This window comes from Macaca fascicularis, chromosome 10 (genome assembly GCF_037993035.2).
Source record: "Macaca fascicularis isolate 582-1 chromosome 10, T2T-MFA8v1.1".
Lineage (NCBI taxonomy): Eukaryota > Metazoa > Chordata > Mammalia > Primates > Cercopithecidae > Macaca > Macaca fascicularis.
Window position 1 is genome coordinate 87,679,001 of NC_088384.1, and position 16,926 is coordinate 87,695,926.

A 16,926-nucleotide genomic window follows, 5' to 3' on the forward strand; every position below is an offset into this window, starting at 1 on the left:
GACTATCACCTCCTCATGCAGGAAGGCCTCTCGGATCTCCCTTAGCTGACTGGCAGCTTCCCATAACCTCATGTGCTTTCCCATCACAACACTGGGGACTTGAGGGGTGACTGTCTCATTATGGTCTGTCTTCCCCAGCGGACTATGAGCTCCCCAGGAAGAGGTCACATTTGCAGGGCCACTGAGCAGGCTGAAAGGAACACAAAGGTGCTACAAATAGTGCTTTTGTGGAAGGCTCCATCTGCTTGAAGTAAGGGGTTCCTTTTTCTAATTCCTACAAAGCACACCCTTGGGATGGCAGTAGCTCACCTACCCACCGCACCTCTGTGTCCTTGGCATGTGGATATAGCAGCAAGGAAGCAAGCACGTGACTGGCGGTGTTTATTCCCATTTGGGTACCCTCAACTAAATGTAGCTCTGAAGAGCCTGAGCCTAGGTCATGTTCTTTCCATGCTTTGCCTAGCACAAAGCAAGTGCACACTAATCGTTTATTATTTAATGATTCTAAAGCTCTGTATTTCAGTGGTGGAGGATATGCCCAATTAGAGGTATAGTCACTGTAATAATAACTACTGCCTACTGAATGCTGACTGCCAGGAACCTGCGTGGCTTTTTTGTTTTTTTTTTTCTTTTCCTTCTTCTTTTTTTTTTTTGAGACAGAGTCTTGCCCAGCCGCCCAGGTAGGAGTGCAGTGGTGCAATCTCAGCTCACTGCAACCTCCGCCTTCCAGGTTCAAACGATTCTCCTGCCTCAGCCTCCTGAGTAGCTGGACTACAGGTGCACGCCACCACGCCCAGCTACTTTTTGTATTTTTAGTAGAGACAGGGTTTCACCATATTGGCCAGGTTGGTCTTGAACTCCTGACCTCGTGATCCACCCACCTTGGCCTCCCAAAGTGCTAGGATTACAGGTGTGAGCCACTGCGCCCAGCCTTCTTTTCCTTCTAATTATTTGAGACAGGGTCTGACTGTCACCCTAGAGTGCAGTGGCGTCATCATGCAACCTTGACCTCCCAGGCTCAAGCAATCCTCCCACCTCAACCTCCCCAGTAGCTGGGACTACAGGCACATGCCACCCACACCAGCTTTTTTTTTTTTTTTTGAGAAAGAATTTCACCCAGGCTGGAGTGCAGTGGCACAATCTCAGTTCACTGCAACCTACACCTCCTGGGTTCAAGCAATTCTCCTGCCTCAGTCTCTTGAGTAGCTGGGATTACAGGCACCCTCCACCACACCTGGCTAATTTTTGTATTTTTAACAGAGATGATTTCACCATGTTGGCCAGAGTGGTCTCAAACTCCTGACCTCAGGTGATCCGTCCTCCTCAGCCTCCCAAAGTGTTGAGATTACAGGCGTGAGCCACTGCCCCAGCCCCGGCTTTTTAAAAAAAATTTTGTAGAGATAGGGTCTCGCCGTGTTGTCCAGGCTGGTCTTGAACTTCTGACCTCAAGTGATCCTCCTGCCTTGGCTTGCCCAAAGTGCTGGGATTACAGGTGTGAGCCACCTCACCCAGCCCGTCTTTTTTTTTATAGGGTTTTTTTTTTTATAGGGTTTCCCTCTGTTGCCTAGGCAGGAGTGAATGGCAAGATGGGGTTCACTGTGGCATCAAACTCCTGGACTTAAAGAATCCTCCCATCTCAACCTCCCCAGTAGCTAGCACTACAGGCATGTGCCACCAGGCCCAGCTGATATTTTTTTTTAATTTTTAATTTTTATTATTAATTTATTTATAGAGAGTTCTTGCTATGTTGCCCAGGCTGGTCTTGAATTCCCGGCCTCGAGTCATCCTCCCACCTCCGCCTCTTCAAGTGTTGATATTACAGGCATTAGCCGCTGCGCCCAGGCTTAAATCACATAAACTCTTTTTTTTTAGACCAAGTCTTGCTCTGTCGCCCAGGCTGGAGTGCAGTGATGCAATCTCAGTTCACTGCAACCTCCACCTTCCTGGTTCAAGCGATTCTCTTGCCTCAGCCTCCTGAGTAACTGGGACTACAGGTGCGCACCACCACACCCAGCTCTTTTTTTTTGAGACGGAGTCTTGCTCTGTTGCCTAGGCTGGAGTGCAGTGACACGATCTCGGTTCACTGCAAGCTCCGCCTCCCGGGTTCATTCCATTCTCCTGCCTCAGCCTCCCGAGTAGCTGGGACTACAGGCGCCCGCCACCACGCCAGGCTAATCTTTTTGTGTTTTTAGTAGAGACGGGATTTCACCATGTTAGCCAGGATGGTCTTGATCTCCTGACCTCATGATCCGCCTGCCTTAGCCTCCCAAAGTGCTGGAATTACAGGCGTGAGCCACCGCGCCTGGCCTTTTTTTGTATTTTTAGTAGAGACGGAGTTTCACCATGTTGGCCAGGCTGGTCTCAAACTCCTGACCTCAAGATCTGCCTTGGCCTCCCAAAACGCTGAGATTACAGGTGTAAGTCACCGCACCCAGCCTTTAGCTTCCTTTTAAACAGCACATCATTTCTTTTGCATCAGCCAGAAAAAAAATATACTTTTTAAAAGAAAACATACATTATCATGAGTCATAGTATTTGAGGAGTACAGCTCTGAATCGGCCCGAGGTGAGGGTGCAGCTGGAGGCACCGCCCCCTGGTGACTGGGTACTCAGGGTTGGGTTGAGCCAGGAGGGTGGTGGTTGCCCCAGGCTCTGTGAGGTGGGCAGGGAGCTAGGCGGGGTCCTGAGACATTCAACCTCAGCTGGTTCCTGGGTTCCAGGCCCTGGAGCAGTGAGGGAAGCCAGTTATATGGGAGGCAGGTGAGTCAAAGGAGGGTCAGGCTGGGCGCCAGAGAGGAGGGCCACTGCTTCTGGGAGCGGACCTCTGGGGCCTTCCGTCCCTCACCCAGTAGGCATATGGGGACACCACAGAGGCCCGGAGGCCTCTTGCCCAGTCTCTCCACTCTCACCTCAGAGGTCCTTGCAGCTAGGGGCAGTGGTCTCTGCTTAGCTTTGCCCAGGGTGTAGCCAGTTGGCCTCGGGGCACTCCTGACTGGTGGCTGATGCCTCCCAGGCTGCCAGGGTCAGGTCAGCTCCCACGCCTCCACGCTGGGCAGGGCCAAGGCCTGCATTCATGGGTGCGAGAGGAGAGAGACGCCTGGGCCCTGGATGGGTGTGGTTGTGTGTCCTTGGGGCTTATGCAGGATTTTTTTTTTTTTTTTTTTTTTTTTTGAGAGGGAGTCTCGCGCTGTCTCCCAGGCTGGAGAGCAGTGGCCGGATCTCAGCTCACTGCAAGCTCCGCCTGCCGGGTTTGCGCCATTCTCCTGCCTCAGCCTCCCGAGTAGCTGGGACTATAGACGCCCGCCACCTCGCCCGGCTAGTTTTTTGTATTTTTTAGTAGAGACGGGGTTTCACTGTGTTAGCCAGGATGGTCTCGATCTCCTGACCTCGTGATCCGCCCGTCTCGGCCTCCCAAAGTGCTGGGATTACAGGCTTGAGCCACCACGCCCGGCTGTTATGCAGGATTTTTATTTTATTTTATTTTATTTTATTTATTTTATTTTATTTTGAGACGAAGTCTTGCTCTGTCGCCCAGGCTGGAGTGCAGTGGCACGATCTCATCTCACTGCAACCTCCATCTCCTGGGTTCAAGCAATTCTACTGCCTCAGCCTCCCAAGTAGATGGAGTTACAGGTGCGCACCACCACGCCTGGCTAATTTCGGTCTTTTTAGTAGAGAGGGAGTTTCACCATGTGAGCCAGGCTGGTCTCGAACTTCCAGTCTCATGTAATCTGCCTGCCTTGGCCTCCCAAAGTGCTGGGATTACAGGCGTGAGCCACCGCACCCGGCCTTTATTCAGGATTCTGAATTGTGTATGTGTGGAGAGTAAGGGGACTGTGTACTCTAGAAAGGCTGTGGTGGGAGGTCTCTGACGTGGTGCGGGTGGGTGTTGGTTGGGTCTGCACACGGTGGGGATGGGTGCCTGCAGGAAGCCAGTTTATCCTTTTTCAGATGGTGGATTTCTCTAAGGCTTGCGGGCATGTGTGTTGGCATCTTGGAGTCCCAGGTGTTTTGGCGTGAGCAGGACTGTATAGGTGTGTGTGTTGTGTTTGCAATGTTGTAGTGTGGGTGCACGTGTCTGTGTGTCCTGTTTGTTGAGGGGATTGATTGCATGTGTTTCTGTTAGGAGTGATAATGGGGTGTTTTTTTTTTTGTTTTTTTTTTGTTTTTTTTGAGACAGAGTCTTGCTCTGTCACCCAGGCTGGAGTGCAGTGGCCGGATCTCAGCTCACTGCAAGCTCCGCCTCCCAGGTTTTAGGCCATTCTCCTGCCTCAGCCTCCCGAGTAGCTGGGACTACAGGCGCCCGCCACCTCGCCCGGCTAGTTTTTTGTATTTTTTAGTAGAGATGGGGTTTCACCGTGTTAGCCAGGATGGTCTCGATCTCCTGACCTCGTGATCCGCCCGTCTCGGCCTCCCAAAGTGCTGGGATTACAGGCTTGAGCCACCGCGCCCGGCCTGATAATGGGGTGTTTTAAGACATTGCTTCCTTGTTCTCTATTTTTTGGTGTGTTGGTTGTGCAGATTTGGTGTTTCAGTAGTGTGCGCTGAGGTCAGTGTGTTGGTTGCATATTATGGTGTACTGTTGTGCGTTGTGCATTTGGCAGGTTGTGTCTATTGATGTGTGACTGTTGGGTTTGTCTGTTTTGTGAATCGTACATATAAGTGCCACGTTGGGCGTGTAGGTGTGTGCATTTGTATACTGCTCTGTGGGTGTGCGAAGCAGTGTGTTTGTGTAACCCTGCAGGTTTGGCCTGTGCTGAGTAACCTAAGATGGGAGCTCCCTGAGCCTTGGCTCTGCCCCTGCCTTTGGCTGCTGGAGAACCTGGGCAGCAGTGGCCCTTTGTCCAGCCACAGGAAGGCCCCACCCCCCTCCATCGGCAGGGGACCTGGGAGGGGCCCAGACTGGCAGGCTCCAGCCTCCCGTCCATTGTTCTGGGGCCTCTCTGGAAAACAGGATGGGAGGTGAAAGGTGGACACAGGCCTGGACCCCCACACTCCCTGAAACCACCCGGGGTCACAGCACGGAATCCTTAGGAGGGAGGGCCCTGGGGACAGTCCCCATTGTGTGGATGAGAAAACTGAGGGGTTTCATGCCTGTTAAAGGGGAGGGAGCCTGAAGCCCCACACCCTTTATGTGCCCCCTCACAGCCTCCTGCCGGGTTTGGGGGATGGAAAAATGACACCCCGGGATGGAAGCAGAACGGTCTCTTGCGGTTTCCATTTCTGAATGCTTACCATGTGCTAAGTGCTGAAGTGTCATAACTCTGCGGGTTAAGTTCATATTTTGTGCCCATTTTGCACAGGAGGACACTGAACCATAACGCAACAATTTATTCTTCAACGGACACTACTCTAAACATTACTGTATTTCAAGTAGTGTGCTGTGTGACCTTGAGCAAGTTGCTTAACTTCTCTGGGCCAGACCCTAGTTCAGCTCTGGGACACAGCAGTGACCAAAGGAGCCACGTTTCCTGCTCTCTTAGAGCGCATAGCCTGGGCAGGGAAGAGGAGGCAAGGAATGGAAAATATACAAGAAAACAAAGATCATTTCCTATGGTAATGAATTCAGTGAATAAGAGCAGGAGAATGTGAAAGAAAGTAGCCGAGGGGGGGGTCTAAGAAGGCCTCTGGGGAGGCGACATTTGACCTAAGACTTGAAGAATGAGGAGTCTGGCAAAGACCTGGGGTTGATCAGTGTTCTAGGAACAAGGAACAGCAAGGGCAAGGGCGCTGAGGCAGGACGGAGCTATTAATAGTTTCAGGAGGGAGGCCTCGGGGCTGGTGAGAGAAAGGGAAGGGGCCCAGCTGGGTAGTGGGCAGGGGAGGAGTTTGGATCTTATTCTCCGTGCGATGTGCTGGGCTCACAGACATGGTGGTAGTAGGGGGTGGGCCGTAGTCTCCTGTTACAAGGGTTGGGGGTGTTGGGACAGCCAGAGCCAAAGGTCTCTCCCCCGCAGCTCCGGCAGTCCCAGCCCAGAGGCGCCGGCCTGGCGGCTGGAAGACTGCACTGTGGGCACATCTGGGGAGCAGCTGCCGAGCCAGGGCCAGAGTGGGTCACGTGGCACAGGGCAGCACCGCCCTGGAGCCCACAAGGCCAAGACTCCTAGGAGGGGCAGTGGAGAACACTCTGGACCAGAACATGCGTCAACAAAGAGGAACTGTGCACTGTAGACGTCCAGGCACACGGCCCCCTGCAGCCCCACACAGCCCCTGCCTCAGGAGAGAGTGCCCGGGTTCAATGCCACCTCCCAGCTTTGTGATCTGAAACAAATCACGCAATCACGCAACCTCTCTAGGTCTCATGTCCTCAGCTCAGCTGTGAAGGGGACATGATATTACTACTTTTCCACAGGCTGTTCCTTTTTTTTTTTTTTTGAGACACAGTCTCACTCTGTTACCCAAGCTGGAGTGCAGTGGCACCATCTCAGCTCACTGCAACCTCTGCCTCCAGGTTTCAAGCCATTCTCCTGCCTCAGCCTCCCTAGTAGCTGGGATTACAGGCGCCCACCACCATGCCTGGCTAGTATTTTTGTATTTTTAGTGGAGACGGAGTTTCACCATGTTGGTCAGGCTGGTCTCGAACTCTTGACCTCAGGTGAGTCACCCACCTCGGCCTCCCAAAGTGCTCCCAGGCTGTTTATTTCTAATTCAACAAATATTCATTGAGTACTTCCCACATGCCAGGCGCTGCATGAGGCTCTGCCTGACAGCAGGGAACAGGACCCCCGTGGTCCCTTCCCTTCTAAGCACACAATACTTTAGAACCAGGCCTGGCATTGAGGAAACTCTTAGTAAATGTGAGCCATTTGCCTGGAGCCCTGGAAGCCAGAGGAGGCACCCTGGAAGGCAGAGAGGAGGCGTGGAAAAAATACTCCCTTTTATCACCAGGTGCTGGGGTCGGCTCCTGGTATGGCTCATTTCACTCTCACAACCACCTTACGACCAGGGATGATGAGCATTAGCTCCAATTTATGGATGAGGAAATTGTGCCCCAGTTTGTCAATGGCACAGCCAGGACAGGAAACAGTGAAGGACTGGTCCCTTTTTCTCTCTGGGGCTCAACTGTCCCATCTGTGAAATGGGGCATTACAATAATACAGCTGCACCAGCTCCAGGGAGCAGTTGTGAAATCAGATGTGCCAGGTATGTGAAAAGGGCTTCCTAAGGGACTATGACCATGAATGTTGGATTGGGAATATGGCGGTTCATTTAAGGAGCTCTCCAAACTTCCTGGCCACCAGAAGAAGTGTCTGTTTTCTTAAGGTGACTCAGAGAAGGAGGACTGGGAAGAAAACGCACACTCAATTCAAACTACCAAGACCAGAAGAATGCCCATGTGACAACAAGATAAGCAGGCAATCTTTATTTAAACTCCTTGTCAGGCCTTAAAAATGTAAAAGATAAGGCCAGGTGTGGTGGCTCATGCCTGTAAATCCCAGCACTTTGGGAGACCAAGGTGGAAGGATCACTTGAGTCCAGGAGTTCTAAACCAGCCTGGGGCAACATAGTAAGACCCCATCTCTACAAAAAAAAAAAAAATTAGCCAGGTGTGGTGGTACATGCCTGTAGTCCCAGATACTTGGGAGGCTGAATAGGGACAATCACTTGACCCAGGTCAAGGCTGCGGTGAGCCGTGATTGCACTTCTGTACTCAGCCTGGTGGACAGAGAAAGATCCTGTCTCCAAGAAAAAAAAAAAAATTGCGTAGAACTTAAAACACACAAAAACTAGTGCATATAAATCAGGCGAAAACTGAATTTCATGCCATGTGCGGTGGTTCATGCCTGTAATCCCAGCACCTTGGGAGGCCAAGGCGGGTAGATCACCTAAAGTCAGGAGTTCGAGACCAGCCTGGCCAACATGGTAAAACCCCAGTTCTACTGAAGATACAAAAAATTAACCAGGCGTGGTAGCATGTGCCTGTAATCCCAGCTACTCGGGAGGCTGAGACAGGACAATTGCTTGAATCTGGGAGGCAGAGGTGGCCGTGAGCCGAGATCGCACCACTGCACTCCAGCCTGGGTAACACAGCAAGACTCTGTCTCCAAAAAAAAAAAAAAAAGGGCCAGATGTAGTTGTAGTAGCTCTTGCCTGTAATCCAGCACTTTGGGAGGCTGAGGCGGGTGGATCATCTGAGATCAGGAGTTCAAGACCCTCCTGATCAACATGGTAAAACCCTCTCCCTACTAAATGCAAAAAATTAGCCAGGCGTGGTGACGCATGCCAGTAATCCCAGCTACTTGGGAGGCTGAGGCAGGAGAATTGTTTGAACCCGGGAGGCAGAGGTTGCAGTGAGCCGAGATGGCGCCATTGCACTCAAGCCTGGACAACAAGAACGAAACTCCATCTCAAGAAAAAAAAGAAAAGAAAACTGAATTTCACCTGAATTCTGGTTGCAATATTGTATTTTAGTTATGCAACATACCAACTGTTGGAGTGTTAGAAAGGATATGGAAGAACTGGACCTCTCAAATACTGTTGATAGGAATATAAAACGGTACAACCACCTTTGGAAAACAGTTTGGCTGGGTTTTTTTGTTTTGTTTGGAGGCAGGGTTTTACTCTGTTGCCCATGGTGGAGTGTAGTGGCACCATGATCTTGGCTTACTGTAGCCTCAACCTCCTGGGCTCAAGCAATCCTCCCACATCAGCCTCCCAAATAGCTGGGACTAGAGACATGCACCATCACATCTGGCTAATTTTTGTATTTTTTGTAGAGATGGGGTTTCACCATCTTACCCATGCTGGTCTTGAACACCTGAGCTCAGGCATTCTGCCCACCTCAGCCACACAAGTTCATAGCAGTTTTATTTTACTAACCAGAAACTACGAGCAATCCAAATGCCCCTCCCAAGTGTCTGGATAAACAAATGGTGGTATATTCATATAATGGAACACTACTTAGCAGTAAGAAGGAATGACCGCTGGCCCGGTGGCTCATGCCTGTAATCCTAGCACTTTAGGAGGCTGAGGCAGGTGGATCACCACCTGAGGTCAGGAGTTGGAGATGATCAGCCTGGCCAACGTGGCAAAACCCCATCTCTACTAAAATTACAAAAAGTAGCCAGGTGTGGTGGCGGTCCCCTGTAATCCCAGCTACTCAGAAGGCTGACACAGGAGAATCACTTGAACCTGGAAGGCAGAGATTGCAGTGAGCCGAGATCGCGCCACTGTACTCTGGCCTGACAACAGCGCGAGACTCCGTCTCAAAGAAAAAAAAAAAAAAGAAAGAAAGGAAAAAAAGAAAAAAGGCCGGGCTCAGTGGCTCACGCCTGTAATCCCAGCATTTTGGGAGGCTGAGGCAGGCGGATCACGCGGTCAGGAGATGGAGACCATCCTGGCTAACACGGTGAAACCCCATCTCTACTGAAAATACGAAAAATTAACCAGGCGTGGTAGCAGGCACCTGTAGTCCCAGCTACTCACTCGAGGCTGAGGCAGGAGAATGGCGTGAACCCAGGAGGCGGAGGTTGCAGTGAGCCAAGATCACACCACTGCACTCCAGCCTGAGGGACAGAGTGAGACTCTGTCTCAAAAACAAAAACAAGCCGGGCGCGGTGGCTCAAGCCTGTAATCCCAGCACTTTGGGAGGCCGAGACGGGCAGATCACGAGGTCAGGAGATCGAGACCAGCCTGGCTAACATGGTGAAACCCCGTCTCTACTAAAAAATACAAAAAAACTAGCCAGGCGAGGTGGCGGCGCCTGTAGCCCCAGCTACTCGGGAGGCTGAGGCAGGAGAATGGCGTGAACTCGGGAGGCGGAGCTTGCAGTGAGCTGAGATCCGGCCACTGCACTCCAGCCTGGGCGACAGAGCGAGACTCCGTCTCAAAAAAAAACAAAAACAAAAACAAAACACAAAAACAAAAACAAAGGCCAGGCGTGGTGGCTCATGCCTGCAAGCCTAGCACTTTGGAAAGCGGAGAAGGGCGGATCACCTGAGGTCAGGAGTTCGAGACCAGCCTGGCTAATGTGGCGAAATCCTGTCTCTACTAAAAACACAAAAATTAGCCGGGGGTGGTAGTGGGTGCCTGTAATGCCAGCTACTCGGGAGGCTGAGGCAGGAGAATCGCTTGAACCCGGGAGGTAGAGGTTGCAGTGAGCCGAGATCATGCCATTGCACTCCAGCCTGGGTGACAGAACAAAATTCCATCTACAAAAAAAAAAAAAAAGTGTATAGAAGGATATGCATAGGTTTCACACAAATATTATGTCATTTTATTTTATGTATTTATTTTGAGACAGGGTCTTTTTCTGTCACCCAGGCTGGAGTGCAGCAGTGGGATCTTGGCTCACTGCAATCTCCAATTCCTAGGTTCAAGAGATTCTCTTGCCTCAGCCTCCTGAGTAGCTGGGATTACAGGCGTGTACCACCAGGCCCTGCTAATTTTTATATTTTTAGTAGAGATGAGGTTTCACCATGTTGGCCAGATTGATCTCGAACTCCTGACCTCAGATTATCCACCTGGTTTAGCCTCACAAACTGCTGGGATTACAGGCATGAGCCACCGCGCCCGGCCCTGAATTAATTTCTACAGCATAATTTTTTCTCTCATTTTTATCTATTTTTATGTTTTTGAATCAGAGTCTCACTCTGTCGCCCAGGCTGGAGTGCAGTGACTTGATCTTGGCTCTCTGCAACCTCCACCTCCTGGGTTCAAATGATTCTCCTGCCTCAGCCTCCCGAGTACTTGGGACTACAGGTACCCACCACCACGCCCAGCTAATTTTTGTATTTTTAGTAGAGACTGGGTTTCCCTATGTTGGCCAGGCTGTTTTCTCTAGAATTCATTGCAGTAAACAGGATTGCTGGTCAATTAATTTACAGTTGAAGGCCAGGCACCGTGGCTCACGCCTGTAATCCCAGCATTTTGGGAGGCTGAAGAGGACAGATCACAAGGTCAGGAGTTTGAGACCAGCCTGGCCAACATAGTGAAACCCTGTCTCTACTAAAAAGACAAAAAAATTAGCCTGGCATGGTGGTGGGTGCCTGTAATCCCAGCTACTCGGGAGGCGGAAGCAGGAGAATCGCTTGAACCCAGGAGGCAGAGGTTGCAGTGAGCCGAGATTGCGCCATTGCACTCCAGCCCGGGCAACAATCTGAGACTCCATCTCAAAAAAAATAAATAGGCCGGGCGCGGTGGCTCACGCCTGTAATCCCAGCACTTTGGGAGACCGAGGCAGGCGGATCATGAGGTCAGGAGATCAAGACCTTCCTGGCTAACACACGGTGAAACCCCGTCTCTACTAAAAATACAAAAAAATTAGCTGGGCATGGTGGCGGGCGTCTGTAGTCCCAGCTACTCGGGAGGCTGAGGCAGGAGAATCACTTGAACCCAGGAGGCAGAGCTTGCAGTGAGCCGAGATCCCACCACTGCACTGCACTCCAGGCTGTCACTCCAGCCTGTGTGACAGAGTGAGACTCCGTATCAAAATAAATAAATAAATAAAAATAAAATAAAAATAAATAAAATAAACAGTTGGTGATGGCCGGGCACAGTGGCTCATGCCTGTAATCCCAGCAGTTTGGGAGGCCAAGCCAAGGCGGGTGGATCATCTGAGGTCAGGAGTTTGAGACCACCCTAGCCAACATGGCGAAACCTCGTCTCTACTAAAAATACAAAAATTAGCTGGGCGTGGTGGTGGGTGCCTGTAATCCCAGCTACTGGGGAGCCTGAGGCAGGAGAATTGCTTGAACTCAGGAGGTGGTGATTGCAGTGAACTGAGATCGCGCCACTGCACTCCAGTCTAGGCAACAGAGCGAGACTCTGTCTCAAAAATAAATAAATGTAAACACTTAGTGATGAATTAATACTCTAATTTCCTCTGGTTGACCATTGTTCTTCCAATTATTTGGCAGTTCTTTTGAGCAGCAAACTATTCCCTGCCATCATTAATTTAGGATTGCTAAACAAGGCATAGGGAGTTTAGAGAGTTTTGGTGTGTGTGGTAAGGGGATGAGGAGTCTAGCTAATTAACTGATGATGTCTCTCTCTTTTGAAGCTGGTCTCACTGATGGGTTTGGTTTTCCTGGTTTCCTGATGTGGAGACAGAAGGCTCCTTTACTTTTCCCTCCTCCCCCAAACTTCTGTGGGAAAACGGAACCTGCTGATAACTCAGTGAATTCATTGCTGCGGGATAGTGGGGCGGAGGGGAGCAGGGAGGGACCATAATATCATCTTTCACTGGTGGGCACAGATTTTTACCCCTGCTAATGTTGTATGGCTTTAGGTGACTAACCTGAGCTTCAGTTTCCCCACCTGTGGCATGTCCAGAACTTTGCAATCAGACTGCCTGCTCTCAACAGGAAGCGATTGCATTGCAATACTGTACCCTCCTTATAATAACGCAACTATGATTATAACTCTCAGATGTCTTCTGGAGCCTCAGTTTCCTCCTTTGTATAAAGACACCAAATAGCTCCTCTCCTTAGAGTTGTGAAAAAGACTACAGAACTTGATCAAGCTGGGTGACAGAGTGAGACCCTGTATCATTATTTTATTTTGAGACAGTGTCTCGCTCTGTTGCCCAGGCTGTTGTGCAGTAGTGTGATCTCGGCTCACTGCAACCTCCACCTCCTGGGCTCAAGCGAGTCTCCTGCCTCAGCCTCCTGAGTAGCTGGGGGATTACAGGCGCGCGCCACCACGCCCGGCTAATTTTTTATTTTCAGGCACATGCCACCATGCCCGGCTAATTTTTTATTTTCAGTAGAGACGAGGTTTCACCATGTTGGTCAGGCTGGTCTCGAACTCGTGACCTAGTGATCCGCCCGCCTCGGCCTCTCCAAGTGCTGGGAGCCACTGCGTGAGCCACTGCGCCCGGACCCCGGTATCTTTTTTTTTTTTTTTTTTTGAGACGAAGTCTGCTCTGTTGCCCAGGCTGGACTGCAGTGGCGCAGTCTCGGCTCACTGCAAGCTCCGCCTCCTGGGTTCACACCATTCTCGTGCCTCAGCCTCCCGAGTAGCTGGGACTACAGACGCCCGCCACCTCGCCCGACTAATTTTTTCTATTTTTAGTAGAGACGGGGTTTCACCGTGTTAGCCAGGATGGTCTAGATCTCCTGACCTCGTGATCCGCCAGCCTCGGCCTCCCAAAGTGCTGGGGTTACAAGTGTGAGCCACTGCGCCCCGTTTTTTGTTTTTGTTTTTGTTTTGAGATGGAGTCCCACCCTGTGGCCAGGCTGGAGTGCAGTGGCTCTATCTCGGCTCACTGCAACCTCCGCCTCCCAGGTTCAAGCAATTCTGTCTCTGCCTCCCGAGTAGCTGGGATTACAGGCGCACGCTACTATGCCGGGCTAATTTTTGTATTTTTAGTAGAGGTGGGGTTTCACCATATTGGTCAGGCTGGTCTCGAACTCATGACCTCAGGCAATCCACCCGCCTCAGCCTCCCAAAGTGCTGGGATTACAGGCGTGAGCCATCGCGCAGGCCTTCATTTTTTAAGATAAGAAATAAATGAAAAAAGATGATCAAGACAAACTCTTCACACAGTGCCCGGTGTACAAAGTAATGGTCACGTTTGTGATTATTAAAATACCAGGCAAATATTAAATATTAGGGCTCAGAGAGGGCATGCGACCCGCCTGAATCCACCCAGCTGCAGAGCTGGAAAGGGAACTCAGGCCTTTTTCCCCACGCTGGAGCGGGTAGCTGGGGCGGGGAGGTGGGGGGAGCAGTGAGGAAACCTCCCAAGCGGCCCAGGCTGTGCTGTGGGTCTGGGTGGGGAGATTCGCAGGTGTGGGGCGGGGAGGTAAGGTGACCCTTGCTCAGCGACCGCGCCCGCGAGGAACGCATTCCCAGGCCTCCCGCCCTTGGTCTGCAGGTGACGGGCTGTGGGGAGCGAGGGAACTAGCTAGCTCAGTTTGTCGTCTCCATGGCGACCGCCCGCGCGGCGCCAGCCTGACAGTCCGTCCGGGTTTTATGAATGGGTGACGTCACAGGCCTGGCGTCTAACGGTCTGAGCCGCTTGTTCAGACGCTGACACAGACCGGCCCGGGAAGGAGAGGGGGGAGACTAGCTCCGCAGCTGCTGCGCCGTGGGAGGGAGACCCTGCTCTGAGGTCTTTGAGAAAAAAATTTAAAAATGTAGCCAAAAATGGGAAAAAACATTTAAAAGTCACGAGTTGTTGCAGGTTTAGGAAATTTTTGCAAGGGGCTGCAAATTCAAGGTGGAATCGAATGCAGCCTCACTCCACTGCACTCTATCTAGTTCACTTCCCAGCCATCCAGCCTCAAACTTACTAGACCTTCCCGAATTAATTGCTCCGACCTGGGGGGGATCTGGGTAGGCCCTGCGGGTCTCAGGAACACGAACAGCAACATTATCTAGAAATTGAGAAACCCCAGGGGAGCAGACGTAAAGGAGCGCCGGCTTTAAGTTTCGGTCCTGATATTTGTAGATCAAGGTCCCACAGGTATCTTCCAAGAGGGTCCGGAAACCCAGGCTCTCTGGGCTATCCAGAGCCAGCCGCTTCTCCGTTTGGGCCTCAACTTCTCTCATCTGTGAAATGGAGCTGGAGAAGTGAGAAAGTGAATATGGGAAAAACTGATTCCTGAGGTCTTTTCATTATAAGGCAATGCCGGCTTAGCTTCCTTGCCTCCTTCACGAGGAGCCCAGTGCAGCCCTCGCCTCCACCCGCTGCCCTTACCACCCACCCACCCTAGCTGTTCTTGAAACTCGGGTAGTCTTTCCAGATTGAGAGGGTGCACTAGAAAAGCATAAGGCGGGACCTAGGAGCGCGGGCCACGCCCCCATACCGCCCATTGGCTGCTTTTGAACGTTCTGAGCCCGCCCCTCCGGGGGCCGTGGCATGTTTATAAAAGACCTGCGGTGGCTACGCGTTTTCATTCCACGTTCCTAACTGTTCCGTTTTCCACTTCTGCTTCGGGCTCCCGCCTTCTCCGTTCGCTTTGCCCATTCCGTTTCAGCCAGTCGCCGGAAATCATGAAAGTAGCCAGTGGCAGCACCGCCGCCGCCGCAGGCCCCAGCTGCGCGCTGAAGGCCGGCAAGACAGCGGGCGGCGCGGGCGAGGTGGTGCGCTGCCTGTCTGAGCAGAGCGTGGCCATCTCACGCTGCGCCGGGGGCGCCGGGGCGCGCCTGCCTGCCCTGCTTGACGAGCAGCAGGTGAACGTGCTGCTCTACGACATGAACGGCTGCTACTCACGCCTCAAGGAGCTGGTGCCCACCCTGCCCCAGAACCGCAAAGTGAGCAAGGTGGAGATCCTCCAGCACGTCATTGACTACATCAGGGACCTGCAGTTGGAGCTGAATTCGGAATCCGAAGTCGGGACCCCCGGGGGCCGAGGGTTGCCGGTCCGGGCTCCACTAAGCACCCTCAACGGCGAGATCAGCGCCCTGACGGCCGAGGTGAGATCCAGATCCGACCACTAGATTATCCTTATACCTACGGGGAAACTGAGGCCAGAGAGGGTGTGGGCGCTTGCACCAGTTCCGTCCCATCTTTGCGGGTAGCTGGCTATGCCGGGGGTGCCTAAGGAGCCTGGAAAAAGCGCTCTCCCGTCGTGTACTCCTGGGGAAGGGGGCGTCCGCTGCGCTCGGAGCGGCGTCCCTCCCAACGCTTCGGTCTCACCTCTTCTCTCGTTTTCACAGGCGGCATGCGTTCCTACGGACGATCGCATCTTGTGTCGCTGAAGCGCATTCCCCAGGGATCGGCGCACCCCAGCCATCCGGGGGCAAGAGGAATTAAGTGCTCTCCCCAACGCGCCTCGCCGGATCTGGGGGCGAACTAGACAGATCGGCGGCCACTGCGCCCTTACAGCATCCAGCCTAGGGCTGAGGGACTGGAGAGGAGAAGGCGACCCTCTCTCCACACCTACTAGTCACCGGAGACTTTAGGGGGTGGGATTCCACTCGTGTGTTTCTATTTTTTGAAAAGCAGACATTTTAAAAAATGGTCACGTTTGGTGCTTCTCAGATTTCTGAGGAAATTGCTTTGTATTGTATATTACAATGATCACCGACTGAGAATATTGTTTTACAATAGTTATGTGGGGCTGTTTCTTTGTTATTAAACAAATAATTTAGATGGTGGCAGTGACTTCTTGGATTGAGGGGAGGGTCCTCGGCTGGGGGTTGACCCCTGACCCTCTTCACAGCTGGTTCTGGGAGGAGAACTGGAGGGCTACATCTGGATTGTTGCTCTTACCGGCCTGAATGAGTGTTTCCGGTGTCTTTAAAGTCTATTCTTCCCCCCACCATCCCCGGCCATTTCCCTGCTCCCTAGTGTTATAAAACTACTCTAGACCTCTGGGGTTTCTCAAGGTGATCATTGGGCCATCTGGATCACCTGGGGAGGTTGTTAAAATGCAGATGAACCTGCCAGGGCCCCCTCTGTGTTGGAGTATTGAGCAAGCCATTTAAGTTGGAGAACGTGGTCGCTGGACCACCCACTTCCTTGCCAAGATGTGGATAAAATGAGACCCAGTGGAAAAGGACTTGCTTAGGGCCATAGCTTGTGAGAGGCAGTGATTCTATCACCCCATTCCCCAGTAGGAGGTGCCTCCCCCAACAGCCTACCTCTGGGTTCCAGCAGGCCGCCCTGGGGCTCCTGGCTCATCCAAGTGGGTGAGCAAGTTGGCAGGGCCAGGTTGGGCACAGCTGCTGGGACACCTGCTCTAGGTCCAGACTCAGCCACATCACCCTGGCCTGGCTCTGTTGGCAGCTCAAACAAATCTCCCCCCAACCCCAGGGTTCCTGGGTAGGATCTGAGGAGTGGAATCTCATTCCCCAGCTCCTGAGCAGGATAAATACGTCATTGGCAACGGCCTATCTGCCTGGACATGTATGTGGATTTCTACTCAGGGAAGCGTGTATGGGTGTCTACTCCTGTGTACCTAACAGCAGTAAGCTGGTCTCCCCCTGCCACTCCACGGTGGGGATGGGCCAACTATTCACATATAGGCCTGGGGGT

At 52.1% G+C, this 16,926-nt stretch overlaps 1 protein-coding gene across 1 annotated transcript; it reads left to right on the forward strand.

Annotated features, from left to right (window-relative positions):
* The first annotated feature begins 14,841 nt into the window (after positions 1 to 14,841).
* ID1 (inhibitor of DNA binding 1) lies at positions 14,842 to 16,044 on the forward strand. The gene is made up of 2 exons (XM_005568627.5): positions 14,842 to 15,362; positions 15,606 to 16,044. The coding sequence occupies exons 1-2, from the start codon at positions 14,940 to 14,942 to the stop codon at positions 15,645 to 15,647; spliced, it is 465 nt and encodes a 154-aa protein (XP_005568684.3). The 5' UTR covers positions 14,842 to 14,939; the 3' UTR covers positions 15,648 to 16,044.
* The last annotated feature ends 882 nt before the right edge of the window (positions 16,045 to 16,926 follow it).